Raw genomic sequence first — 24,196 nt, 5'->3', positions numbered from 1 at the left:
TGTGAGACCAAAAGAAGAATCAAAAGATTGATGTGTTGCTTCATGAATTTCTAATCCTTTAAATTTGCATAGATTGCAGAAATGAAACCAAAAGTCAACACTGACTCCTCCCTTTACATGCAAGGTGAAGCATTTCAAACATTCCTGATTGTTGCTGTGATCTACACAGACACTGTGCCCTGTCTGTCCTTGCCTTTGATACCGAGTGGCAAGCAGGACATCTATTAAACCACACGCTGCTGTGAGAGCAGGGCGCCTTGGCCTGAAAGAGACTTTCCCATCTGTCTGCCTGCGTGCCTCCCAGCTCTGAGCGGGGCCGCTTCCCTCTGTAGGGATTTATTAAGATGCACCTGCAACATCCAGAGCTGAAAGATCACATTTCAAGACTTGGCAGGGAAGTCACTTAAAGATTTATTACAGCGCAACTGTTTAACTAGATCCAGGCACCCACCTGGCCCACAAACAGTCATTTCTACTTTTAGAAGCCAGAAATTCAAGTTTTGAAGGACTTTCGAGGAAGAGAATGTGTAATAGTTCCTTAAATGAGAAGCCTGGTTAGCACAAGCCTTTATAACAGAGATACTTGTTTGTCTTTTGCATATGTTTATTTTAATTGATGAAGTTCGCTATGAATGGGTGACAGTTATTTAGCAGAGAGCTTTTTCCATCTAAATCAAAGTAATTAGCGATGCCGAAGATATTTTTGCACGTTACTTGATGTATGATCATAGTGACGCTTTCCTTGCAGGAGTGTGCACAGATATTTTAAGGGGCAGGTGCTCAAAACACCTGGACCCCACCGCTGTCTGCAGTGTGAGATTTATCTCAGCTTCAGTCAGGCAAACTTACAAAAATGTGGGGCAGCAGTAATACAGGCTTTCAGATCCAGACACGCTTCCTTGAGCCACCAAAAAAATAAAAAGTCAGGACCACACTTTTTTTTTGTCAAGAGGAAAAAGAGCAGGTGCTCTAGCACCACCTAGTGTTGATCCGTGCACGTCCCTTCATTAAGGTATGATTAAAGCTAAAGTGATAAATTATTACCTCGTCTGACCCATTTGCAGAAATCCCAGAGATCCCTGAGAGCATCAAGTTCTGCCGGGCCTTGGAGATCGCAGATTTCAGTGGAAATCCGCTCGCCAGGTAAACACTGCAACTTCCCTGTATTACGTTAAGGCGATATCAAATTAGGTTTAATACTAGTTGCACAATGGCTTCGTATTTTAGATTGTTTGCGTTTGGCTTGTATGTCCATAAAAAGTATGTAAGGCTTAGTTTCTTCCAAGAAAAGATTACATGAAACAAAGTTTGAGTAGATCATAGTTGATATCGCAACGCTTCTTGGATTTGTATCAGTTTCACAATAATCCACATAAGAAGCCAGTTCAATCCTCTCATTCATTTTGTGCAACTCTTCTATGTTGCAATCTCCCAAGTTCACTTTTTTCACACGAGAGAAGAACAGTTGAACCTCTGAATATCTGAGCAGAAACCCTTGGATAATTCATGCAGAGTACAAGAGCGTTCTGAGAATCTCTCACCGTTTCCTCTTCTCGTCTCTCTGCCACAGATTGCCGGACGGCTTCACTCAGCTGCGAACGCTGGCTCACCTTTCCCTCAACGATGTGACATTACAGACGTTACCCAGTGACATTGGAAAGTATGTATCACAGAAACATGTTGCTATTTGGTTTTATATTAAAAATATTCCAGTTAAATTTTTTGGGGTAAATAATTTTTTTGTGTGTGTGTTTTGAATGTTACGGATTATCTAAAATAAATGGTTTGCTATTTTCAACTGCCGTTTACAGCACTTTACAAAATTATTCATAACCTCCAAATATTCAGTTGAACAACTTCTATGGCTAAGTGCCTCATAGGAATTGGCTCATAATTGTGAGTTTTTAGGAAAAGATGCCAGTTTTTAAAATTTTGACGCACATTTGTGGTGTTCTCATCTCAGTAAAGGCTTTCTGGAACCTCCTTTCACTGCAGTTACAGTTGCAACTCTGCATTGGTTAGATTAAAAATGTTGGTTGTGATGTGACAAAATGTTAGAAGAACCAAGAAGTGTGACTATTATTGCAAGGCCTTTAATAAAAAAGATGTGAAGCTGCTCAATTGAAGCCACTCAGACGATTCACCCGCTGGGAGACGGTGCAGATGGACAAGCCCCTCACCGTGCCAGGCAGCCCGGGCGATCAGACCTGCCATCTGACTAACCAACTTCTCTTCCTCTTCCTCCCTCTTCCTCCTCTCCTGTCTCTCCCGTTTAAAAGCCTGGCCAACTTGGTGACGCTGGAGCTCAGGGAGAATCGGTTGAAGTCTCTGCCTACGTAAGCGGCATTTTCAGTCATTTGAAAACATCCAAGATTAATATTTTTACAAAAGCTACACAGCAGCCTTCGGTTGCATTCTGTACTGAACGGTATGCGAGGCAGGACTCTTTGTTCCTCTGGGTAGATACTCGGGTGACATAACTTCTTCTGCGCAGGTCGCTCTCTTTCCTGGTGAAACTGGAACAGCTGGACCTTGGCAGCAATGAACTGGAAGTTTTGGTTCGTTAACATCTCCTCTGCTTCTCTAGATAATTTTCTCGCTCAACTCCCGAGTGACCTTCATTCTTTTTGAAATGATTATGATCCAAAACGCATGTTTACCTCAGCAAACGCAGCTTAAAGAGACGCTTTTATTGCAGGAACTCCCTCCTGTCTCGACAGGACAGGGTAAACACGACACAGGGCGGACTCTGAGCAAACAGTGACTTCATGATGAAACCCTGTCCACGTGTTCAGTCATAAGCCAACGTTTCACATGTGTAATTTTGAGCTTTAGATGATGCATCCATTATGTTTAATAACAAAACAAACTTTATACAATTTTGACGAATAAGTATTTGATGCACAAGCTTCTTTTCATAACAGGAATTCTCTATAGTTTAGATTATACACACAGTAATTAAAGAAGATTGAGGATCGTATATATTCTCTGAATATATGCAGTCTCAAACGTATAAACTAGGGCTGTAAACATTTTGTTTATACTCACGTTATCATATTTACTAAAAATCATGGATAAAATATTACAGAAAAGTGCAATCCTGCAAGAATTGAACCAACTATCTGTTTGGCACCAGTTTTTAGCAGATCTAGAGAACAGGAAGCCATGACTTATTAACATCATGCTCAGATGCATTCTTGAGCTCGAGGTTTCGGTTTTCTGGGATCTCTTTTTTTTAACAACCTTCGGATGAAAACGCATTTAGCAGAAATCTGATTTCCTTGTCTTTGCACCGAAAACGGCAACCTTATTTTCTGTTTTCAACACACTTTCCTTGTTTCTCTTGTCCTTTATCCTGTTTTGTTTTAGCCGGACACGCTCGGCGCTCTCCCCAACCTGAGGGAGCTGTGGTTGGACCGTAATCAGTTGTCTTCATTACCACCTGTAAGTACAGTTTTTAAATGAAACTCGTGACGTTTTCCTTGAAGAAAATGACCATGCTGCGCTCTGATTACACAGTCGTACCTGTTCGTTTATTTTCTGTGCGCAGGAACTGGGAAACCTTCGGCGGCTGGTGTGTCTGGACGTCTCTGAGAACCATCTGGACAAGCTTCCTTCGGAGCTGAACGGCCTGCTGGCTCTCACCGACCTGCTGCTCACACAGAACCTGCTGGAGGTCGTCCCAGACAGCATAGGTGAAGAAACTTCACCAGACTGGCTTCTGCAGGAAACCTCTGAAGCTTGCAAAATGTTTTTTTTTCTCTTGCAAAATGATAGTTGAAATAGAGTTGGTTTGACTCATGTTAAACTAAGATGATGCTGCCCTCTGCTGGAATAATGATTTCAATGGAAAAACCTGACCAGACCTGCACCAAGTCTCTGAATTGAATTATTTCTAAGGCATGTACCTTAGAAATAAACATTTCATTAAACTGTTTTCCAGATTTGGATAAATTTTGAAAAATAATAATTAGAAGGATATGGGCCTCTGGGCTGGTGCCAGTTTTGACGCCCCACCCCATGAAATAATAATAATAATAAAAATTTTCCTCATCCAAATGACACTAATAGGTTTAAAACGTCTCAGAGTTTTCAAATATTTGAGTTTTGTTTACAATAATAAAACACTTTTTACAAGCCTATAAGTTTTATATAAGGTACAACGTAAAACATGCGTTCTAAGTCCTTGGCGCCCTGGGCTACTGCCACTGTAAGCCTTTTCTAAAGTCTGAGCCAGTGTGGGGAAAATATGTGCATCTCCAGACTTGATTTCCAGTGTCATTGTCTAAAATGCTGTTCCAGCCACGCTTCCAACCTTCCTGAACTTTGTGTTTAAAAGTTAAAAAGATAGATCCCTGCAAATAAGAATAAAGTTTTGTCTCCGTTTCTGAGGGATGTTTTGCTGTGCGTTTTCTTCCCAGGTTGTTTAAAGCAGCTGTCCATCCTGAAAGTGGACCAGAACCGACTAACTCAGCTGACCGACTCTATAGGAGAGTGTGAAAACCTCACAGAGCTTGTCCTGACGGAGAATCATTTACAGGTACCCCCGACTTTACTCCGATAAACTTAGACCGCTTACGCACACGATCCGAATTAACCGGATTGAAATCTCCTTTCGTTTCACCTCGCAGTCACTTCCTCGCTCGCTGGGCAAGCTGAAGAAGCTGACGAACCTGAATGTAGACCGTAACCGGCTCGGCAGCGTGCCCAAAGAACTCGGCGGCTGCGCCAGCCTCAACGTCCTCTCGCTGAGAGATAATCGCCTGAGCAAACTGCCTGCTGAGCTGGCAGACGCCACTGAGCTGCATGTGCTGGATGTGGTCGGAAACAGGTAGCAGCACCTGAACCGTTTAGATTTTGTTTGATTCATGGAAAAAATAATCTATTGGTGTCACGATGAGTCGTCAAATCTGGAAAAGTCTGGGTCATTTTGGGAGTGGGAAGAACTGGATTAATTTGGAGGGGAAAAAATGCATTTTTATATTCTCAATTTTATTTATCTAATGTTTTTTCCCAAATAGTTGTTTAGATTATAAATTTCTGAATTCTGGTGTGACAATATCTGGGGTTTTTTCTGTAATTTCTCACTTTTTACACTTTTTACTGGATGACAAATTATCCCAGAAATTATTCAATTGTCCTTTTTGAGACCATTTCAACTAATATACATAATAAAAGCATGATAATCTGCATATACCTTCTGAAAGATCAATAAACTTTAATTTTCAAAGAACGTTTAGCACTGGAACTGGAAGACTTGTCAAACAAACAAAGCAAAACAACCAAAACAATAAATACAATTGATTATAAAGTCTCAAAATAAAAAAAAATTGCCCTTTAAAACATATTAATCATTCTCAGACAGGGAAAACAGGCAACGCTGCCAGGTGGGACTTTTGTAAAATTAAAAAGTGCAAACTAACTACTTTGTACCATTTGTCAAATGTTAGCAGCAGCTTTTCAATAATATTAAAGGGCAACCTCCCTTTGCAGAGCATGCAAATGGAAAATATTGCTCTCATTTAAATTCATCATGCCATTCACAAATCTATACCTCCATAAATCTTTCTCTCTGTGATCCATTTGAGCAAACAACCAATAGTCTGCCTAATGGATGATTAGACTGTTTTTTTTTTTTTTTTCAGCTCGACCTCTACTATAATTAAATTCTTTGTAAACTTGATGTTTACACTTGATACACAGATTTACAGTTGGCTCTGACATTTAGGGTTTATTCACGTTTATTCACAGCATCAAATGATATAATTCCTTTAGATGAGGTTTTTGTCTATGTTCTCATTCTGGAGGAAAATGTTCTGGTTGACCTTATTCCATCTCTACCTTTGTCCAGATTACAAAACTTGCCTTTCGCCTTGACAAACCTCAACCTTAAGGCCATGTGGCTCACGGAGAACCAGTCGCAGCCAATGCTCAAGTTCCAGACCGAAGACGACGAGCGGACAGGAGAGAAAGTGTTAACCTGCTACTTACTCCCCCAGCAGCCGTCGCCAAGCCTCGGTGAGCCTTATGGTCTTGTATTTCTGCGATAAAGTGACTCGAATAACGTTTTATGTTCCACTAACAAACTTTGATTATTCAGTGTTGAATTGAAGGCAGATTTGGGTGGTATAAGTTGAGTAAGTGCGCTCGGTGTCCCACAGAGAACCTGCTGCAGAACAGCGTGGACGACAGCTGGATGGACAGCAACCTGAACAGAGTGTCCGTCATTCAGTTCCAGGAGGAGACCAAAGCTGAGGAAGAGGAAGATGATGAAGCTGCAGCAGAGCGCAAGGTGAAAAAAAACGCTACGCCGTCACCTTTGAGCTGAAATAGTTCTTATTCCTACGTATCCATCGTCGGCTCTGATCATTTTGGATGGAAAAGAACCAATCAGAGATTTTGTGTCTTAACGCTGATGTTCACTCAAAAGTCTAAACTACCTATACTAATTTTATTATGTCCCAATTTCTCTTTGGAAACTATAATTACTATCGTTCAAAATATTTTTCCACTTACCTGATTACCTGAATATTTAACTGTCAGTATTTAAGGATAAAATCTCCAGTTTATTGGACAAAGTCATTTTAAAATCGTGTCCTAGAATTGTGTGACAGAGTATGCATAGGCTTTTATCGTTTATTGTGATAAATTTCTTATCATAAAAACAATAAATTCTAGTCCTGGATGTTTAAAGCCCCCCAAAACTTCTCCACTGTTTGTTCAGAGTATCCATAAATTTTAAAATATGATTATGACAAATCTGACGTCTTTATGTGACTGGTGTTTCTCTAGAGCAGAATTTGCTTCTTTCTTCCTCAGGGCCTCCAGCGCAGAGCCACCCCTCATCCCAGTGAGCTGAAGGTGATGAAGAAGGGGATAGAGGACAGGAGGAATGAGCCTTACACAACCAGAACCGATGGAGAAGACGAGTCACTTGACCCACAGGTAATAAAAATATGTAAAGTAAAGATGTTGCGCAGTAAAAATCCTGTAAAACTTTCAGGTATTTTTAGCAACAATTCATCAACGATTTCACTGTTTTTAGGTGAAGCGGCTGAGTAACGTTTCAAATCAGAGCCATGACTCCCAGGTGTCCAACAGCACGCTGTCGGCCACATCCCACGAGGAGAGACACAACCTGGTGGCTCCCTCCCAGCGAGGGGAGCTGGTGAACAACCAGTCCCCCCAGGAGGACGACGACCTGGACGAGATGGAGGTGGAGTACATCGAGGTAAAAACCGCTTCATTAAAATAAAACTAGAACCATGGTCAGAAGTTTGAAAACAATTTTTGTTTTTCTTACACCTTGTACCAGCGTTAGATCTTTGATGTTTCAATAAAAGTAACTGATTTTGTGGTGCAGAAATATCTGCAAGGAATTTTGAGGGACATACTTTGCTAAAATAGTGACTGTGTAAATGTCCCCCAAACTCCTCAAGATCACAATCCTCTCGTTGCTGAAGCTATCCTTTATGTGGGTGTGCCTCTTTTTCCTTCCACTTAACTTTCCATGAACAAACTTGGAGACGGTACACTTTGAATGTCAAGCTTTTTTAGCTACAACATTTTGTGGCTTACGCTCCTTTTGGATGGGATCAGCGACTGTCTGCAGATCAACCGTCAAATAACAATACTCCTAATCTGTAATATTACATTCTTAGAAATGGAATGCTGAGTTTACATCTGCTGTACTCTATAAAATTAAACCTAAACGCTTATCGATGCGATCGATAGACTTGACACAAATTACCACATTAAAATTTGAAGTTTATGAAAAAATCTCCTTCTTCCTACAGCCAACCGTGCACTTTGCAGAAGAACCGATTATCCGGGGCGGAGATGAGGACGACGAAGACGACGGAGAGAACGGCGAGAGGAGCGACGAAGACGACGACAGGCCGGTGATCCCCCCGGAGAAGCAGCGGCTGATCAGAAAGGACACGCCGCATTACAAGAAGCACTTCAAAATCAACAAGCTGCCCAAACCCGAGGCCGTGGCCGCGCTGCTGCAGGGCTTCAGTCCCGACCGGCTCAACTCCCCGACACGGGCTGCAGAGGACGAGCCCGAGGAAGAGGAGGATCAGATCGTAGGCATCCCTCAGCTCCATCACAGAATGGAAGAGCTGGACGACATCCGGCACCAGGGCAACTCCAGCCAAGTAAAGGTAAAACCGATTCGGCTCTGGTAGGATTCGGCACATTTAGTCACTCTGTTCAGACCTGAACCGCACCGCACACACGTTTGAGATTAAAAATAACCTCACCTGAGAAATAAGCTGCATATTAACTTTAATTCTGTGAATAAAATCAGCTTCTCCTGCAGAGCACTGACTCAGATGAAGACTAAACTTCTCACCATTACAAACCATCTGCTGATTTCCACACGCTGCTTTTGTAACATTTCACCCCAATGCTTAGAAATTATGCTAGTGAAGTCTGATCAGGTGCTGCTTATTGTAATTAAACTTTGTAGCATTTGGGGAGACTTGATGACTTGTATTGATTTATGATGAAATCCTGTTTAACACGACAATCATCTCACCAAATCTGTTCTGTGTGTGTTTTCAATGAGTGTGGTTCTGTTTGTGTGGCTGAACTCGGACCAGCCAGAACATCTACTGGCAGAGCTGGAATGTGAGATCCAACGAGCCTGGTTTCCGAATTATCTTAGACTTTTTGTAAATTATGGGACAGATTGGTGCCGATTTCCTAATCCGAAAAATAATTTAAACCTCAAACTAGCTGCGTTTCCATTGATCATATGTTTTCACGAATTGGAAGAAAAATTAGCTCAATAGAAGCACCTCAATTTTGAAAAAAGTTAAGTTTTTCTGTTAAAAAAAACTTGAGTTAGGAGGAACATTTAGTCAAATTATTCACGTATGATTTTTAATTGCTTTTCTTATTTAATGGAAATGCTATAATTGGAAATTTTGTTTCCGACATTAGCTGAATATTGACTTTCTGATTGACTTCTTTAAATGTTGCTTCTAACTTACATTATGTTCTCCCCTCATGATATCTATTTTATGAAGTGTACCAATTCTTCCTACAGCAAAACAGCCCCACAACATGATGGTGCCACCTCTATGTTTCACAGTTAGGATGGTACAAGTATCCCCATTTTTCCTCCAAACGTAACACTGGTTGTTATGGCTAGACAGTTCAGCTTTAGTTCCATATCTCCAAAAATGAAGATCTTTGTCCCTGTGTGTATTTGGGAACTACAATCTGGCTTTTCATATTTCTTTTGAAGTAAAGGCTTCTTCCTCGCAGTACAGAACACACTTCACTTTGGATAATAAAACTGTCTGTTTTCACAAGACTTCCTGATATTTCAGCAGATTTCTTTTAACTTTCCCATCATCTCAGACAGCAAACCAAGGTGTGGCCTTAAAATACATCCACAGATGTTCCGCCAATAAACTCAAAAGTCTCTGACATCATCATCTGGACTTTTCCTTATTGTTTAAGGAAATGGTAATAATTTCTGATTTTGGAGACATTTATAAATATCTGACATTATTCCTCTCATGCTTGTGGCATTTAGCAAATGGAAATAATTTTGGTAATTCTAACTGACCTAAAACAAGAAAGGTTTCAGACAAGGAGAAAAAAATAAACCACATGTGTATTTTATTTATGTAAATTTCTGGTTTCAGTGTAACTATACAATCGGTGTCTATTACATCCACTTTCCTGGTTTTAACTTCCAGTTATCATGTGTTTGACAGCCAGATCTAAAAATGAAATGGTGGCAACTAATGCAGCAAATTCAGTTTTTTAGCACTTCATAAATTAAAGATCAAATATATTTTGTCCCTCTTTTAAATCCAAACCCTGTAGATAAGATGAAGCTTTCTAGTAAGGCAGTTCTTTGTTAGAGTTAGTAGGTTCTTCTTCTGGTTCGGGAGCTTTTGCTTTCTTGTTTTTGCTCTCGCTGCACACTGGTTGTTTGTGTTTTGTTTTGCACTCTGGCTCAGCTCCTTGGTCTTGTCTTTCCACCTCTGCCTGTATTTGCTTTTGGTGGCTGGGGAGCGAATGAGGGATCACTTCTGCTTCAAGGCAGGCAGACAGTGATGTGTGACGTTAATGGGAGAGCGTGTACCGTGTGGGTGTGGGAATGAGTGGATATTTTAATTTTGGCCTGACTAATCCGCATGCTTCTCGCTGGTTCCTGTCCTAACAGGGGGTGTCATTTGATCAAGTCAATAATCTGCTGATTGAACCTGCTCGAATTGAGGAGGAAGAGGTCTGTACCTACTCTTTCCCACCCAGTGTGCCTATCTGTGCATCACCCACCCACCCAGGCTAACACAGGTTTAGGAAGTGGAGAAAACAGTCACACAAATCAAATTAACCTGAGCCAATCACAAAGAAAACTAACAGATCCGTTACTGGAGTGTCTGTGTGGCAGAACCCGAAATTAGGACTGGAACATTACTGCTAAATATTGATGGATAAGATGAAAGGCATCCACTTTGACACCAGTTAAGAAAACATTATAATCAACTCTTCTGATGATTGGACAAAAAAAAATCACATTCTGCAGATTTCTCCTTTAACCACTTAAGCTTATGTTATGCAATATGAAAAGTGCATTTAAAAATTCCTACAAAGAAATCACATAATGTTCTTTTAATGTACGCTTGATCGTTTGTAGCAAAGGATGCATCGCCAGTTAAAAAATACTTTCAACATTAGCATATGAAAAGCTCAGCCCTTTCTGTTTGGATTATCCAATTAATAACCAAGTAGCAAAAAGTGCTTAATAGGAGATTTTTATTTTATTTATAGAAATTGAACTGGGTGAAGCTAAAACTATACCAATGTGGAAAAGAACATATTTACAGTCAAACTGTTTTTTTTTTATTTTGTTTTGTTTTTCTTTTTATCTTAAATGCCAAAAATTGGATTTTTTGTACAATTTTAACTGAATGTGTTGTTTTTTAATCTCTTTTTAGACTCTATATTTTAAGGTAGCGATGAATCAATTGGTGAATTAACTGTTTCAACAATTAATCATGATTAATCCAATTATTTCAGCCCTAATCATTTGAGCTTATGAACTCTTTATCCTGTCTCATGAAGCAGGTTGTTAAGTTACCAAAGCTATTTTGTGATGGTATATAATTATATTTTAAGCATGTATCATTTTCCTGAAAAGTTTTGACAGATATTGACTCTGGCACTGTAACTCCAGAGAACTAAATCTTGGGCAGGTCAGGGCTGTGCTGTTAAATGTTTCTTTTCATACTGAATGTTGTTCTGCCATCTAAAATGTTGCCAATGCTTCCATTTCTTTCTTTGATGGTGCAAATCTGTCAAGCATCAGGTTCTGGCACACTGCTCTCCTCTCCCTCTGCTGCTTTGCTCCATGTTTTTCCATTTATGTAGATTATTTGTAGAGCAGAATGTTTTTGTTTTTTTCTTAATAGAAAAACATCTTCAGGTTAACCAGAATAATCGGTTTGCATGGATGAATCCCTTACCGTTACTTTAAGTGTAGCTGTATGAACGTTTGAATATCAAACTGGATTTGTATTAGATGTGAGAAAGAGCATGTTTGCTCCACTGTCTTTTCTATAAGTTTTCATCTACTCTCCTTGCATGACTGAAACTAAAATATTAAGCTGCTTGTGTAAAGATTGCATAAGAAGAACATTTAGTGCATCTTAAGATAACCTACAAACATGAAGCACATTTTGTGAAACACAAAGTCCTGTCATGTATATGATGAATGCATGTTCTTCGTGATGTGTCCTGATTGTGTATAAATAGCTGTATTGCAATGAAGGCTGTAAAACTTACAGAATGCAACCCATTGCGGATTAAGTTACTTTTTGTTGTGGCGAATTGAGCTACTTTGTTTATTTTCCATTTTTATTCACCGTCTTGAACTGAAAGTTCATTGTTCTCCACACAGTATGGAAATTCTCCCAATAGTCATAGTAATATTGGGAAAATCAATCAGATAAGTTAAACTCCTCTGCCTACTCCAAGCATTTGGCTTATCAGAGTGAGCGAATCTTCATAAGCGTAGACAGAGCACCTGCATAGTTTAGTTAGATCATTTTTAAGTGGGATTTTTTGTTTTTTGTTTTTTTACATATTCAAAAAACCTTTTACTTTAGCTACACTATCAGATGTGAAGGTGTTTGTGAACCAGTATTTGCTACAAGTATCTTTGTATGCCATGGAAAGGCAAGTCAGATATTCTATAGCAGTGTTTGCACATCCTTAAAAAAACTTAAATTCATTTAAAAAAATGTAAGTTGGCCTTAAATACGCTAATTATGGGTCTTAAATTTTGTTCAGACTTGCTGAAAACGGCAGCAACTCAAAACACTTCTTCATTATTCAGTCATGTATATCTGGAAAGAAGAACATTTAGTGCATTAATTTTGAGGTTAAACAGTGTAAAAAATTAAAAACCAAAAGCAGTTTCCACATGCAGGACTCTTCACTCTTCTTGCTGTTACTTGGTGTTTCCTTATTGACTTTTTCGATTCATTTTTCTGCATGACCTACATAGAGAACACACACCCTGTGTGTCGTCTCCCTTTTCTAACTTTGACCACTGAGCACACGTGTGCGTCTAACACATTATTTTATTAAAGGATAGTCTCAAAATTCAAAAGCTATTTAAATAAAATAATTTTCCTTCGCACTATGGCTAGCAAACTTGAATAAATTTTTTATTGAATCTTTTAAGGACAGCTACATGCATGACCGACACTACCTGCTGGTAATCTGGGGGAGGGAATTCAGTGTCTAAACTGGAATAAAGATTTTCTACAAATTCTTAACCATTTTTACCTGTACAAAAAGAACCTCATTTTTTTTCTTTGAGATTCATTCCCATTGTTTCTGACTTTTTTTTTTTTTTTGATCAACTTGCAGCACTCGCTGACTATCGTTCGACAGTCTGGTGGGCTTGGTATCAGCATTGCTGGGGGAAAAGGATCTACGCCTTACAAGGGAGATGATGAGGTGAAAAACCCACAAGATTGGGATAGCAGAGGTGAAATGCAAGCTGTAGATATTAAATATTCTGTTGGATTGTTTTTTCTTTTTAAGGGAATCTTCATCTCCAGAGTATCTGAGGAAGGTCCTGCAGCAAGAGCAGGAGTGAAAGTGGGAGACAAGCTTCTAGAGGTAAAAATTAGTTTGGCACGAATAGATAAAAAAAAAAGTTTCTGTTGAGGCGTTTCAAAAGTTTTACCCGTTTCTCAGGTGAACGGAGTAGACCTCCATGAAGCGGAGCATCACACTGCAGTCGAGGCTCTCCGCAGCTCCGGGGCAACGGTTTCCATGACGGTACTGCGCGAACGCATGGTGGAGCCCGAGAACGCCATCACCACCACGCCGCTGAGGCCCGAGGATGACTACTTCCCACGGGAGAGGCGGAGCAGCGGCCTCGCCTTCAATCTGGAGAGCAGTCCTAGCGGACCGCGGCAGAGGTTCTCCACCTGCCTGATCCGGAACGACAAAGGCCTCGGGTTCAGCATCGCTGGGGGAAAAGGCTCCACACCGTACCGCACAGGAGACACTGTAAGAAACACCTAAACACACCAGGGCTGGAACAATTAACCAGATTAATTAATTATTGAAACAATTGTCAACCAATTTAGTAATCAACTAATCATTAATTGGTGTATATGAACTCTAAAATATGTCATTTTTAAGCTAAATTCAGCTAAACTTTACTAAAGAAATATATATTTTGTAATTTAGAGAAAAAAATCTTTTTTCTCTAAATCTCTTCAAGTGAAATATTAATTTGTTAATTGAAAAAATAGCTAACGGATCAGCTCTAAACTGTATTGATACTAAATCAAGCAGAAAGGACTTAAGTATCTATTTAGCTGCTATATTGTTTTTACATATTGTTTTACATATTATTAATATTGTGCAAAATAAGCTTAAGTAGTTTCATGAAAAATCTGCAGAATGTGCTTTTTCTAAGCTACGATTAAGTAATAATAATTAGCTACATCCTTGTAATACACTGTCAACACTGAAGAATCATTGTTTATTAAAATCAAACATGACAAATAAAGTGGAAAATGGTTGAAAACTCCCAGTTGCTTTACTTCCAGGTCAGAAACTATACTAAGACACAACCAGTCGTTCCATAACTAAAGAGCGGGAATCGTTTGGGAAGGCGCTCTAACAGGAACTGTCACAGTGAGCGATATCCATCTTCTCTGTGCCTATCATTGCCGCGGTCACAGAGATATGAATAGCCAGCCCTGAAACTCGAGCGGTTCACTGTAATTAGACGTGGTGAGGTCTAGACTCGGACCAGCGTGGCTCTGCAGCTCAGGAAGCACAGAGAGAAAAAGGAAAGGACTCATAAACGTTTGATTGTAGGCAGATTGAACTGTAAGTGTTGGCTGTTTTTCAAAGTTTTGTTTCTTAATGAGTGCTGCGGCGTGTTTTATGGTTGGTTGATCGCTGGTTTTGGTGCAGCAATGTTTGCTCCTGCAGGTGCTTTGGCTAGTAGCTCAAAATGATGTCTGAAGACATGATGAAGGAATGTTTTACTTTCATTAGAGTGCAAAATATTAGGGTTTTCGTCGAGTCATGATTGGATTTTATAAAAAATATTTCAATGTTCCTATTTCAATCAACCAGAAAGTAAGGTAACAGAGTTATTTCAACATTTTAGCCTTTTGCACCAAACATTTTACTTCCAAAGTTCTCCAGTTCTATCGTTAATAAGGCTCAGAAACTAACAGAACATGACTAGTATATTGTTTCAAAGAGGTTCCTGAAACAAATTTTAGCAGAAGTGACAAAAAGAGAAGATTTAAAATTTGTCACTGTCTGTCCGGTTTTCAGGGAATCTACATTTCCAGGATTGCTGAGGGTGGAGCAGCACACAGAGACAGCACACTGCGAGTCGGCGACAGGGTGATCTCTGTGAGTAACATCGCTTTACTGTAAAACATGCTGTTTATTTTGTGCCACAAACGTACAATATCTAGTTCAAAATCTATGTTTTATGGTTAAACCTTAAACTCCAAAAATTAATCTTGGCACCTTTCCTTTACAAGTATATTCAACTAAGATTTATACTTAACTGTAGGGGTGATGACACACTGTGTGTAACTCCATTCTGCTATTCTAAAGCGTAGACAAAATGTTACTCTAGTGATTGGTCAGGTTAGTGAGTGTGTTTCCAAGAGAAAGTAGGTCCTGAGATTTCCAGCGTTTCAAATATAGCATGCTCTCTCATGGAGAGGGAAAGCTTAAATGGATAAAAACTTCACATATGGTGTAGCATTCATGCCAAAAACCCGTATTAACAGAGAGTGCTTGGCTCTGATCACAGGTATTTCCATTTATTTGTGAGCTGGAGGTGGACGAATCGATCCAAAATATCAATATTAATGATGCCAGATGGTATTAATATTACCGTGGTGATAGTTTAGTGTAATTTCTCAGCTCTACTTCACAAAAGATTGTGTTTTGATCTGCTCAAAGCACAATATATAATTATTTCACTTTATTTTGGAAAAATACACAAACGGTTTTCTATTTTCACCATTTATCATGTTAACATGTTATAAAAGTATAAAAACTTTGTTCTGAGTTGGAACATAAATAATTAAATGGTCAGAAGTTTAATGATATCAAACTTTAATAAAAAATATAAGTATTGGCAACACTGGCCTTGTGTTTACCTAGTATTGATTATATACCAATGCAGAATCGCACACGTCTGTTGTGAGCAGTAAAATTCCCTCTTGGTTTTTAGTGAACATGTTTGTCAGTTCGGCTTCTAACTTCTTGAAACAAAAGTTACAAATGTTTTAAATTCTTGTTTCCGTCTATGCTCAGTTTTGAGGTTTTCAGGCCTGAGCTCGGGTCTTGTCACATTAAAGTCTAAATCTTTTGGCCACAGTTAATAATCTGAAAATTTTGTAACAATTATGAAAGCCCAAAGTTTCAGAGCAGCTTCTTGGGAAGAGGCGACTGCAGAAACCATCACATCGATGATTTACACAGCACAGGGTGTCCTGCGTGACTTTTCTTTGAACATTTTGTTTCCTGTAATCAGTTGACATTGTTGTTTCTGCTGCCAATGAATGCAACACTGCTCTTTTCAGAGGTTTTTCCTTCAAGCCTTGGATGTGTTTTGCTTTCTCTCTGGCGGTTTCTCCCCTCTTCCTCCTCTGTTTTTGTCTCTCACCTGTAATCACATGCCGCCCCTCTGCATGCTCACTAACTCTGAGCGAGTCTCCTTACCTGCTTGGTGGTGGGTGTGGTGTTGGGTGGCGTTGCTCTGCTGCTGAGGTAGACGGGTGTCGCGTCATGGCAGCAGCAGAGCGTTTCAGCCCTGCGGTAAGAGCTGTTACTGTCGGGTCAGTGCTGACCTCTGCTGGTCAGGATGGAGCAGTGTGCGGTTTGTAACACCAGGCTGTAAAACATAGGCAGTACCTTTAAAGATGATTCACTCTCTTGGATGGTTTACCTTCTTTATTGCTTTTACAAATCAATTGTGAGAAAAATAACGTGACTTTTTTGACAAAAAACAAACAAGAAAAACTTTAAATGTTGAAGTAAAAACTGGTTTCTGCAAAGTAACTTGCTTATTTATTTCAAACACATTTATAATTTAAATTCCATGATATTTAAATAACTTTGAAAAGGAGATAAGCATAAACTTATTTGATCCTGCTCTCATTCCTTTGTATGTCTTATTTTAATCATTATTCTGTATTTAAAGTAAAACATAAAAACAGAACAAAGTGATAACATACCCAAGACATTTCTTTCAAACAAACATCCCCCAAAAAACAAACACAAAAATTGGATCATTCAGATGTGCAAGCCTGTGTTTGCTCCCAAAAGGTGAATCCATTAAATGCAGATTTTTAAGGGAGTGGATACTTATGCAATCACTTATTTAATGTTGCATATTTTATGACGATAATTGTCATTATTTTGAAGAAATAAAAGGTTTTAGTCCTTTATTTTTTGTCAAAAAAAGCATGATTTTGTTGATAAAAAGTAATAAAAAGGGGGTAAATACTTTTTATAGAGACTGAATGTAGTAGTTTAGTTGCCTTTCTTGACTTAAAAGCTAGGGCTGTGTAATAATATCAATATTGTAATATATATCGATATTTTCTTTCTTAGAAAAAAATTGATATTCATCCGCAAGTATCGTAACATCCAACTGTCACCTTGCTCACTCACTGCTTGCTTCGCCAGGAGAGTGATTAGGTCATTAGGCTTAGTGATTCTTTCAGATGTTAAGTGTCGAGGTTAAAAAGGTATCAAACTATTCAGAGCAGGGTACTTGGTGCACTTTATTTACTTTACAAATGCATGTAAGCTACAGTTTGTACTGTTTCAATTAAAAGAAACATGTTTTCTGATTCATTTTGTCCAGCTGTCGACTTTAAGTCTGTGTCCATGTCCAACCAGAGCCAGGTATTGTGTAGTTGGTGCTTTTAATCAGTTTTCAGTTAAATTAATTCAATCCAACTCTATAACATCACAAAAAGTCACAAAAATCACTCTGTCCCTCTAAAATCTTTCAGAAAATCACAAAAGTGTATTGAATTGTATTGTTTGTTGAATATCGCAATATATATAGTATCGTGGGCAGAATATCGTGTATTGTATCGCGAGATTATTGTATCACTACAGCCCTATTAAAAGCAAACATTTTGGAGAGAACTCTGTCCTCCGCTTGTGCTTTAAGTGAAGAAAGGCAAGAATGAATCTTAAAGTGATCAGAATAAAAGATGACATCATAAACTTTTGAGAAGTTTCTGGATTTTGAAACAAAGTGCCGCTTCTCTGCCAGCAGCATCCCTCTGTTGAATCCCTCTGTTTTCCTGCTGCCCTGTTGGCTTTTCTTCAAATAAATTAGCATGGAGCATTTGCCAGAATTCTACGTTTAAAAGATAAAAGTGTTACAGTGCAAAAGTATTCATACCACTTGAGCATTTTCACATATTGTCACATTAAATGTCAAAAACAAACTCAAAGTAGGACGTAATTGAAGAATCGTGCAATTCTGTTGGATAATTCAGTTGTTTTTTTAAATTCGTCTTTGCAAAAATATTTCAGTCATGACTTTTTTTTCCGGTATCATTTTGTCTTTATTCAGCTAATATTTGATATATTTTCCCTTTGAAGCTTTGAGGGGTTTGAACACTTTTGCAAAGTTTTTACATCCTTGCTTACAATGACAGATGATAACATGCACATGCAATCCAGTGGCAGCCTGATGTTTCCGGTTTGGTTTGTGGTCAATTTTCATCCTGTTGGTCGTAAATGGGGAGAATCCTGGTGGGCTCACACCTCCTCCATGGTTGGTTCCACTGTCGATCCAGATCAATGGTGTAGACATGACAGAGGCCAGGCATGACCAGGCAGTAGCGCTCCTTACCGGCACCTCCCCCACCATCGCGCTGCTGGTGGAGCGAGACCTGAGCGCACCGGGGGGCTCTCCAGGTCAGAACCGGGCGCGGGCCCACTCCCCTCCTCCCCCAGAACCCTCCGCCTCTCCAGACCAAGACGAGGAAGGCCTTCAGGGGAACCACATGGGGAAGCTGGAGGACGAGTATCCCATTGAGGTGAGACGACTCCTTATTCTCATCTTGTTGGTCAAGTTTTTCTAGATGTTTTAGTGAAATGCTGCAGAAACCTCATTGATGCTTCGTTTTCCCCGCTTCATCCCTAATGCCGTTCAGCTGCAGAGAAGATGGTGCATGGTATGAAGGCTGGCTGTGATGAGAGGAGTGTGCTTTATGCTTCTAGCCTGCTGAGATGTTGTGTGTGCAGTGCAAAACAGACTTTAGGTTTATTGATTCTTTTGTCAAATTCACACAACAGGAGGTGACCCTGGTGAAGTCAGGCGGCCCTCTTGGACTGAGCATTGTTGGAGGCAGTGACCATGCCAGCCACCCGTTCGGCATCAATGAACCTGGGGTCTTCATCTCAAAGGTGCTAAAACTTTTTATTTATTTAAAGGGGACATATTGTGCAAAATTCACATTTTATATGTTTTTTTTGTTTGGTTGTTTATTTGTTTTTTACTGTGTCTTAACTGCTTCTAAAAACAGCTCAAGTGTTTAAAAAAAAAAACAAACAAAAAAAAAACATGCAGCCTGTCTTTAGCTATAATATAAATGAGCCATTTCAAAAACCTTACAAATGCCGTGTGCCGTTACCTAGCAACCCCAGCGGAGTCCTTGCACGTTTGGTCAGCTAATTTTACTCCGTACAATGGCTCCTGGAAACGACTAATGTTTTGTAGTTGACTTGCCATCCAGAAACCACTGGCTTCATTTTTGTTGACTGTGCAGGAGGCTCTACTTCTGCTTTTCAAAGATGTACAGGTGTATAATTGCACATTAGTTGGCAGCCGTTTTCACATGTGGGTGTAAGCGTTGAGTCAGGGGGAGCGGTCCTAAAATGGCTCAAAATAGTTAGAACTGAGCAGAATAAAATCTCATTATCTAAGAATGGTTATGGGCAAAATGAAAATGTTTTGCATAGCTAGCCTATCCTAAGCATTTACCTTCAAAATTGTTATATTTTTGTTTGCTTTGTTCCTGCCTAAATAGAATACTATGACAAGACATTAGCAGCAGTAGTAAATGATATATGACAGTGAGTTGAAGCATCTTCTTTAGTTAATTTGTGTTGTTTTTAGTTTGGTGCTGGAAAAGTTAAAAAACTTACCTGGATAATACTTGAAATTTTCTGGTTCTGCTTTCAATCTCTGCTTCTCGCTCCTTCAGGTGATTCCTCACGGTCTGGCGTGTCAAAGCGGCCTGCGAGTCGGCGACCGCATATTAGAGGTGAACTCCATCGACCTGCGGCACGCCACGCACCAGGAAGCCGTGCGGGCCCTGCTGGCCAACAAACAGGAGATCCGCATGTTGGTGCGGAGGGATCCTTCGCCGCCGGGGATGCAGGAGGTTCTGATCCAAAAGCAGCCCGGCGAGAAGCTCGGGATTAGCATCCGCGGAGGAGCGAAAGGTCACGCTGGAAACCCCTTCGACCCCACAGATGAGGGCATCTTTATATCCAAGGTAACAAAACGGATTTATCCACGTCCATTTTTGGTTTTTGAAGGTTTTATTTTTTCCAATAAACATTCATTGAGTTTCCACAGCACACACAAGGCCGCCATCTTGTTTCACAGCTTCTGTTTATTTGCAACAGATCGGTCATCTCTACAGTGGAATATTAAGGCCAGACTCTAATTTTTAAAAAATTACAATAATAGTCATATTACAAGAATACAGTCGCATGACAATAGCATCAAAATAACACGGGAATAAAGTTGTAATATTACCAGAAAAAGTTTAAATAGTGCCAGCATACGCTCATCATTTTATGAGAACTCCACATAAAATATAAAAAAATGTAAATGTGCAATGTTGTGCATTTTGTGATGAAAATACTTAATAAAAATACTTAACTTTTTAAGACATCAGCATCAAGTCTTCATCATTAGTGAGCAAACAACTGAGCTGGTCACGTCAGATTTTCTCTTTATTTCTCTGAATTCCTGACAAAATTCTCTAAATTTACCAGGAAATTTAGAGAAATTCCTGGTAAATTCTTTAAATTTACAAAGAAATTTGTTTTTTCTGGTAAAATTGCGGGGGGTTTTCTAATAAATCTTTTCTCATGCTTTAAAAAGTTATCGTACCTGGCTGTAATTCTGTGTCATACAACTCAGAGCAGAGAATTTATGGTTGAAATAAAAGCCCTATTTTGGAAATATTTTCTGTCATATGTTCTTTCTTTTATTTTATGTTTTTTTTTTAAGAAAGCATTAAATTTCGTTTAAAAAAATCTGATTTTATTCTTAAGCCACATCACCCAGTTCTGCCAGCCAGTTTGGAAACGTAACGCTCGTTTTGTCTTCAGGTGAGTTCGACCGGCGCCGCAGCCAGAGACGGACGGCTGCAGGTTGGCATGCGCATCCTGGAGGTGAACAACCACAGCCTGCTGGGAATGACCCACACAGAGGCGGTCAGAGTGCTCCGCGCGGTCGGGGACTCCCTGGTTATGCTGGTGTGCGACGGCTTCGACCCGCGGAAAGTCGCAGCTGGTGAGGTGAGTTCTCAGGAAACACTTTGGTCAAGGAAAAGCTGCATCTGAAATGACTGGGAGTGTTTTTGGTGTCGATTTAAAACTTTTTACCACCAAACCAAAATCTGCACATATTTTCTGGCTGTTCTCAAATGTTTGAAAATTTTGACCTACCGATACCAGTTTCTGCTGATTAGGATTTCTCTTCAAGAACTTTGAATAAATAAAAAATATGTATTAAAGTTGAACAATTAAACCATCTTCCTAATAAAATATTTAACTTAAAATATATATTTTTTTGTCTCCCACCACATGCATTTGGACGAAGGGGCATCCTAGCACAGAAAGGGTTTTTTCTGCAAGTTTTTTGAACAGTTTAGTTCCTTTGACACATTGCAGTGTAAAGCAAACTACACCAGATGAAAATGTAACGAATGGTCCAATCAAACCGAGTCTACCGGATTATCAGATGTGAAATGTGTATGTGTGCATCAGTCTGGAGGAACAGCTGACATTATTACTTTCTAAAAGCCTCTGGCACATTTTGAGCTCCATTTTTACGATTTCACCGATTCTGAAACTAGCCGACTTTTTGTCCTTGTATGATGTCCATGCTTCTGGATTCCTGAAAATATGTAACAATTCAAAATACTCAATTACACATCTATGCGACTTTTTATTCCAGGCGTCTCCTGGGATCATTGCCAACCCGTTTGCAACCGGCATCGTACGCAAGAACAGCATGGAGAGCATCTCCTCCATAGACCGAGACCTGAGCCCAGAGGAGATGGAGATCATACAGAAGGTACGATGCGCTGAAAGAGTCCACCACGTAGCAACCAGTCAGTATCACCCCAGACCAGCGCCGCTGTTTTCCAGTCAGCCCATGCATCAAATGTTTTGTGCAGCGATTCTGCTGCAGCAGCAGTTTGGTGTCAGCAGGTGGAATTTGACCAGCTATAGTTCCCCTCTCTCCGCTTGCGAACACACTCGCGCTGCCACAATGCGGCGGCAGAGTTGTTTATTTTGCCAAGTTTAGGTAAACATGTCCTGTTTCTGCTGAGGTCTGCTGCATGAAAACCTGCGAACTGAAGTTGAAATTTCATATTTTCTGGCAGGAGTCTGAGATGGTCAGGGAGACGTCGCAGTGGGAGCGAGAGGAGATGGAGAAAGTGGTGAGTGAAACATTTTGAGGGATGAGAAAGATACAAATATATGAATCGGAATAAGTTTCCTTAGCTGAGAAACTGGATGAATGAAGCTTCCTGTCTGTGGGTTTTGTTGGAGAGTTTGTTCCTGCAATGTTTCACCTTGCATGCTTTTTCTGCTCCCATAGAAACGTGAATAGTGTACTTTGTAATCTGTGTGATTTCTACCCTGCTGTTTTTCTCTCTCACCTGTCCTTCTGGTGTGTTTGGTGCGGCACATAATCATCCAATCATCCCACCTCCTTCCTTTCTGTTTCCCCCCATCCCTCGTCTATAACAACACTTCTCTCCTCTTTAAACAATCTCTGTCTTCATCACATCACTCTGTGTGTGGCTGGGTGTCTTCCTCTCTGCACTCTGCTCCTCCTCTTCCTCTCATGGTGAAGGAGCGTATGCGTTTGGAGCGTGAGGAGGCAACTCGCCTGCTAGAAGAGGAGACGGAGGTGAGACCCTGCTCAGACAAACCCGCCGTCTGAACGCAACATTAGTCCAAGTGGGGCTGCAGATATTGCTGCTTTACGCTCAGTTGACTTATCTTGTTTGTAGTTTTTTTTTTTGTTTCTTGCAGAACTTTTCTGTTGGGCAAAAGTTTGACATCTTTTATTGCGTTCTGTGACTCAAAACAGTCGGTAATCAGCTGCTAATATACCCTTGCTAGCTGCCCAGCTTAGCCTTGTTTGCGTCTCTCATGGATAAAATGTATTGATTGTTGGCTGGACGACGTTTGTTTTTGTCACTAATTCACTTCTTATGTGCCAGCAGGATCCCCCAATATTTATATTTTTGTTGTTTTAAATTTCATTCAATCTGGCATTAAAAGGTCTTAAAAAGTGTTAAGTTTGAATTACTGAAACCTGTGTGTAGACTGGTTTTGTTCTAAATACATTATTGCTTTATTTCTCCTCAGAACCTTGGCACTGGACCTTTAAAACTTGACTACAAAACCCTGGCTGCTCTCCCCACCACCAGCCTCCAGAAAGTGAACCGGGTGAGTCCACTTTTCTTTATTTTTCTTTTACCTTATCTTCAGGTTTCGCCTCAAACTAACAGAATTCACCCAGGATGGATTTAACTTTTTGACGTGTTTGAGAACGGGGTCGTTGCCTTTGGGGATTCTCTGGCTGCGTGTGGTCAGAGGCTCAGAATAGGCTCTCTTGGTTATATGTCATGTTTGACCCGGAGCTGGACCTTTTTAAAGGAGAACCGAAACCCCTCCCAGGGTTGCTGGATGAAGAACCTTGTCGTGATTTAACTAAACCATGAAGAAGTAAAGAAGAAAAGCCCATAATAAACGACTGAGGGTCTACAACATGAACGTTTTGCGTCAGAATAAACCGTGACAGAGAGTGGGCGAGTTGGGGGAAGGGAACAGCTGCCCTCTGTCACCCGGCCTGCTCTCTGCGATATTTTAAACGTGCATCTGGTTCTGAGTTGGACAGAGCGTGTCCGGTGGGTGGGGACGGCGTGTCTGAGAGGAACAGACGAGCGTCTCGGTTTGAGCTCTGAAAGTCCTGCTTGGGACGGCTAGTGTGGACGTCCGGCTCTGTCCTTTTATCGTCCTGCTGTGAGTTTCGTCTTCCAGCTTTACTCTTCTTCTCTCTACTACTATCAAACTCCTGATTTTTATTAAATATAGACTCTTCATTTTAAATTTGATGTCAACATTCCTAAAAATGAGATGATTTCTTAGCAGTTTTCTCTTTAAAGATGTTAAATCATGTCGTCTTTGACGTTGTAACTAGACTTAATTATAGATCTCTGTTCTGAGAGAGCAGCAGCACTTAACCTACATACCCTGAGCAGCTGTTGGTGAGATCTGAAGCGCTCCCACATGGTGGTTCAAACCAAATGCAGCAGCTCCTAATCAAACTGGAGTTTTAATACAGTTTTTAAAAAAGTAGGACTGGTTT

General features: G+C 40.1%; 1 protein-coding gene across 19 annotated transcripts in view; it reads left to right on the top strand.

Moving 5' to 3' along the window:
* scrib (scribble planar cell polarity protein) overlaps positions 1-24,196 on the top strand; it is a 76,908-nt gene that overhangs the window by 32,180 nt on the left and 20,532 nt on the right. For 15 of the 19 annotated variants that reach the window (XM_015016303.1, XM_015016314.1, XM_015016307.1 and 12 more), the window contains exons 3-28: positions 1,065-1,143; positions 1,571-1,660; positions 2,280-2,336; positions 2,495-2,558; positions 3,370-3,444; positions 3,551-3,695; positions 4,422-4,540; positions 4,632-4,831; positions 5,852-6,018; positions 6,162-6,292; positions 6,820-6,945; positions 7,046-7,231; positions 7,797-8,165; positions 10,190-10,252; positions 12,904-12,993; positions 13,081-13,158; positions 13,237-13,554; positions 14,848-14,928; positions 18,360-18,602; positions 18,862-18,972; positions 19,773-20,066; positions 20,914-21,102; positions 21,764-21,883; positions 22,197-22,253; positions 22,673-22,729; positions 23,194-23,274. In XM_015016303.1, the coding sequence (XP_014871789.1) occupies positions 1,065-1,143; positions 1,571-1,660; positions 2,280-2,336; positions 2,495-2,558; positions 3,370-3,444; positions 3,551-3,695; positions 4,422-4,540; positions 4,632-4,831; positions 5,852-6,018; positions 6,162-6,292; positions 6,820-6,945; positions 7,046-7,231; positions 7,797-8,165; positions 10,190-10,252; positions 12,904-12,993; positions 13,081-13,158; positions 13,237-13,554; positions 14,848-14,928; positions 18,360-18,602; positions 18,862-18,972; positions 19,773-20,066; positions 20,914-21,102; positions 21,764-21,883; positions 22,197-22,253; positions 22,673-22,729; positions 23,194-23,274 (3,590 nt within the window). The remainder of the gene's footprint in view (positions 1-1,064; positions 1,144-1,570; positions 1,661-2,279; positions 2,337-2,494; positions 2,559-3,369; positions 3,445-3,550; positions 3,696-4,421; positions 4,541-4,631; positions 4,832-5,851; positions 6,019-6,161; positions 6,293-6,819; positions 6,946-7,045; positions 7,232-7,796; positions 8,166-10,189; positions 10,253-12,903; positions 12,994-13,080; positions 13,159-13,236; positions 13,555-14,847; positions 14,929-18,359; positions 18,603-18,861; positions 18,973-19,772; positions 20,067-20,913; positions 21,103-21,763; positions 21,884-22,196; positions 22,254-22,672; positions 22,730-23,193; positions 23,275-24,196) is intronic. The other 4 variants (XM_015016304.1, XM_015016319.1, XM_015016321.1 and 1 more) reach the window with 2 other exon arrangements.

Source organism: Poecilia latipinna, unplaced genomic scaffold, assembly GCF_001443285.1.
Source record: "Poecilia latipinna isolate Pla-1442-1.1 unplaced genomic scaffold, P_latipinna-1.0 Scaffold2004, whole genome shotgun sequence".
NCBI classification, from domain to species: domain Eukaryota; kingdom Metazoa; phylum Chordata; class Actinopteri; order Cyprinodontiformes; family Poeciliidae; genus Poecilia; species Poecilia latipinna.
The sequence above is the reverse complement of the archived record's forward strand: the minus strand, read 5'-3'. Positions and strand labels throughout refer to the sequence as shown.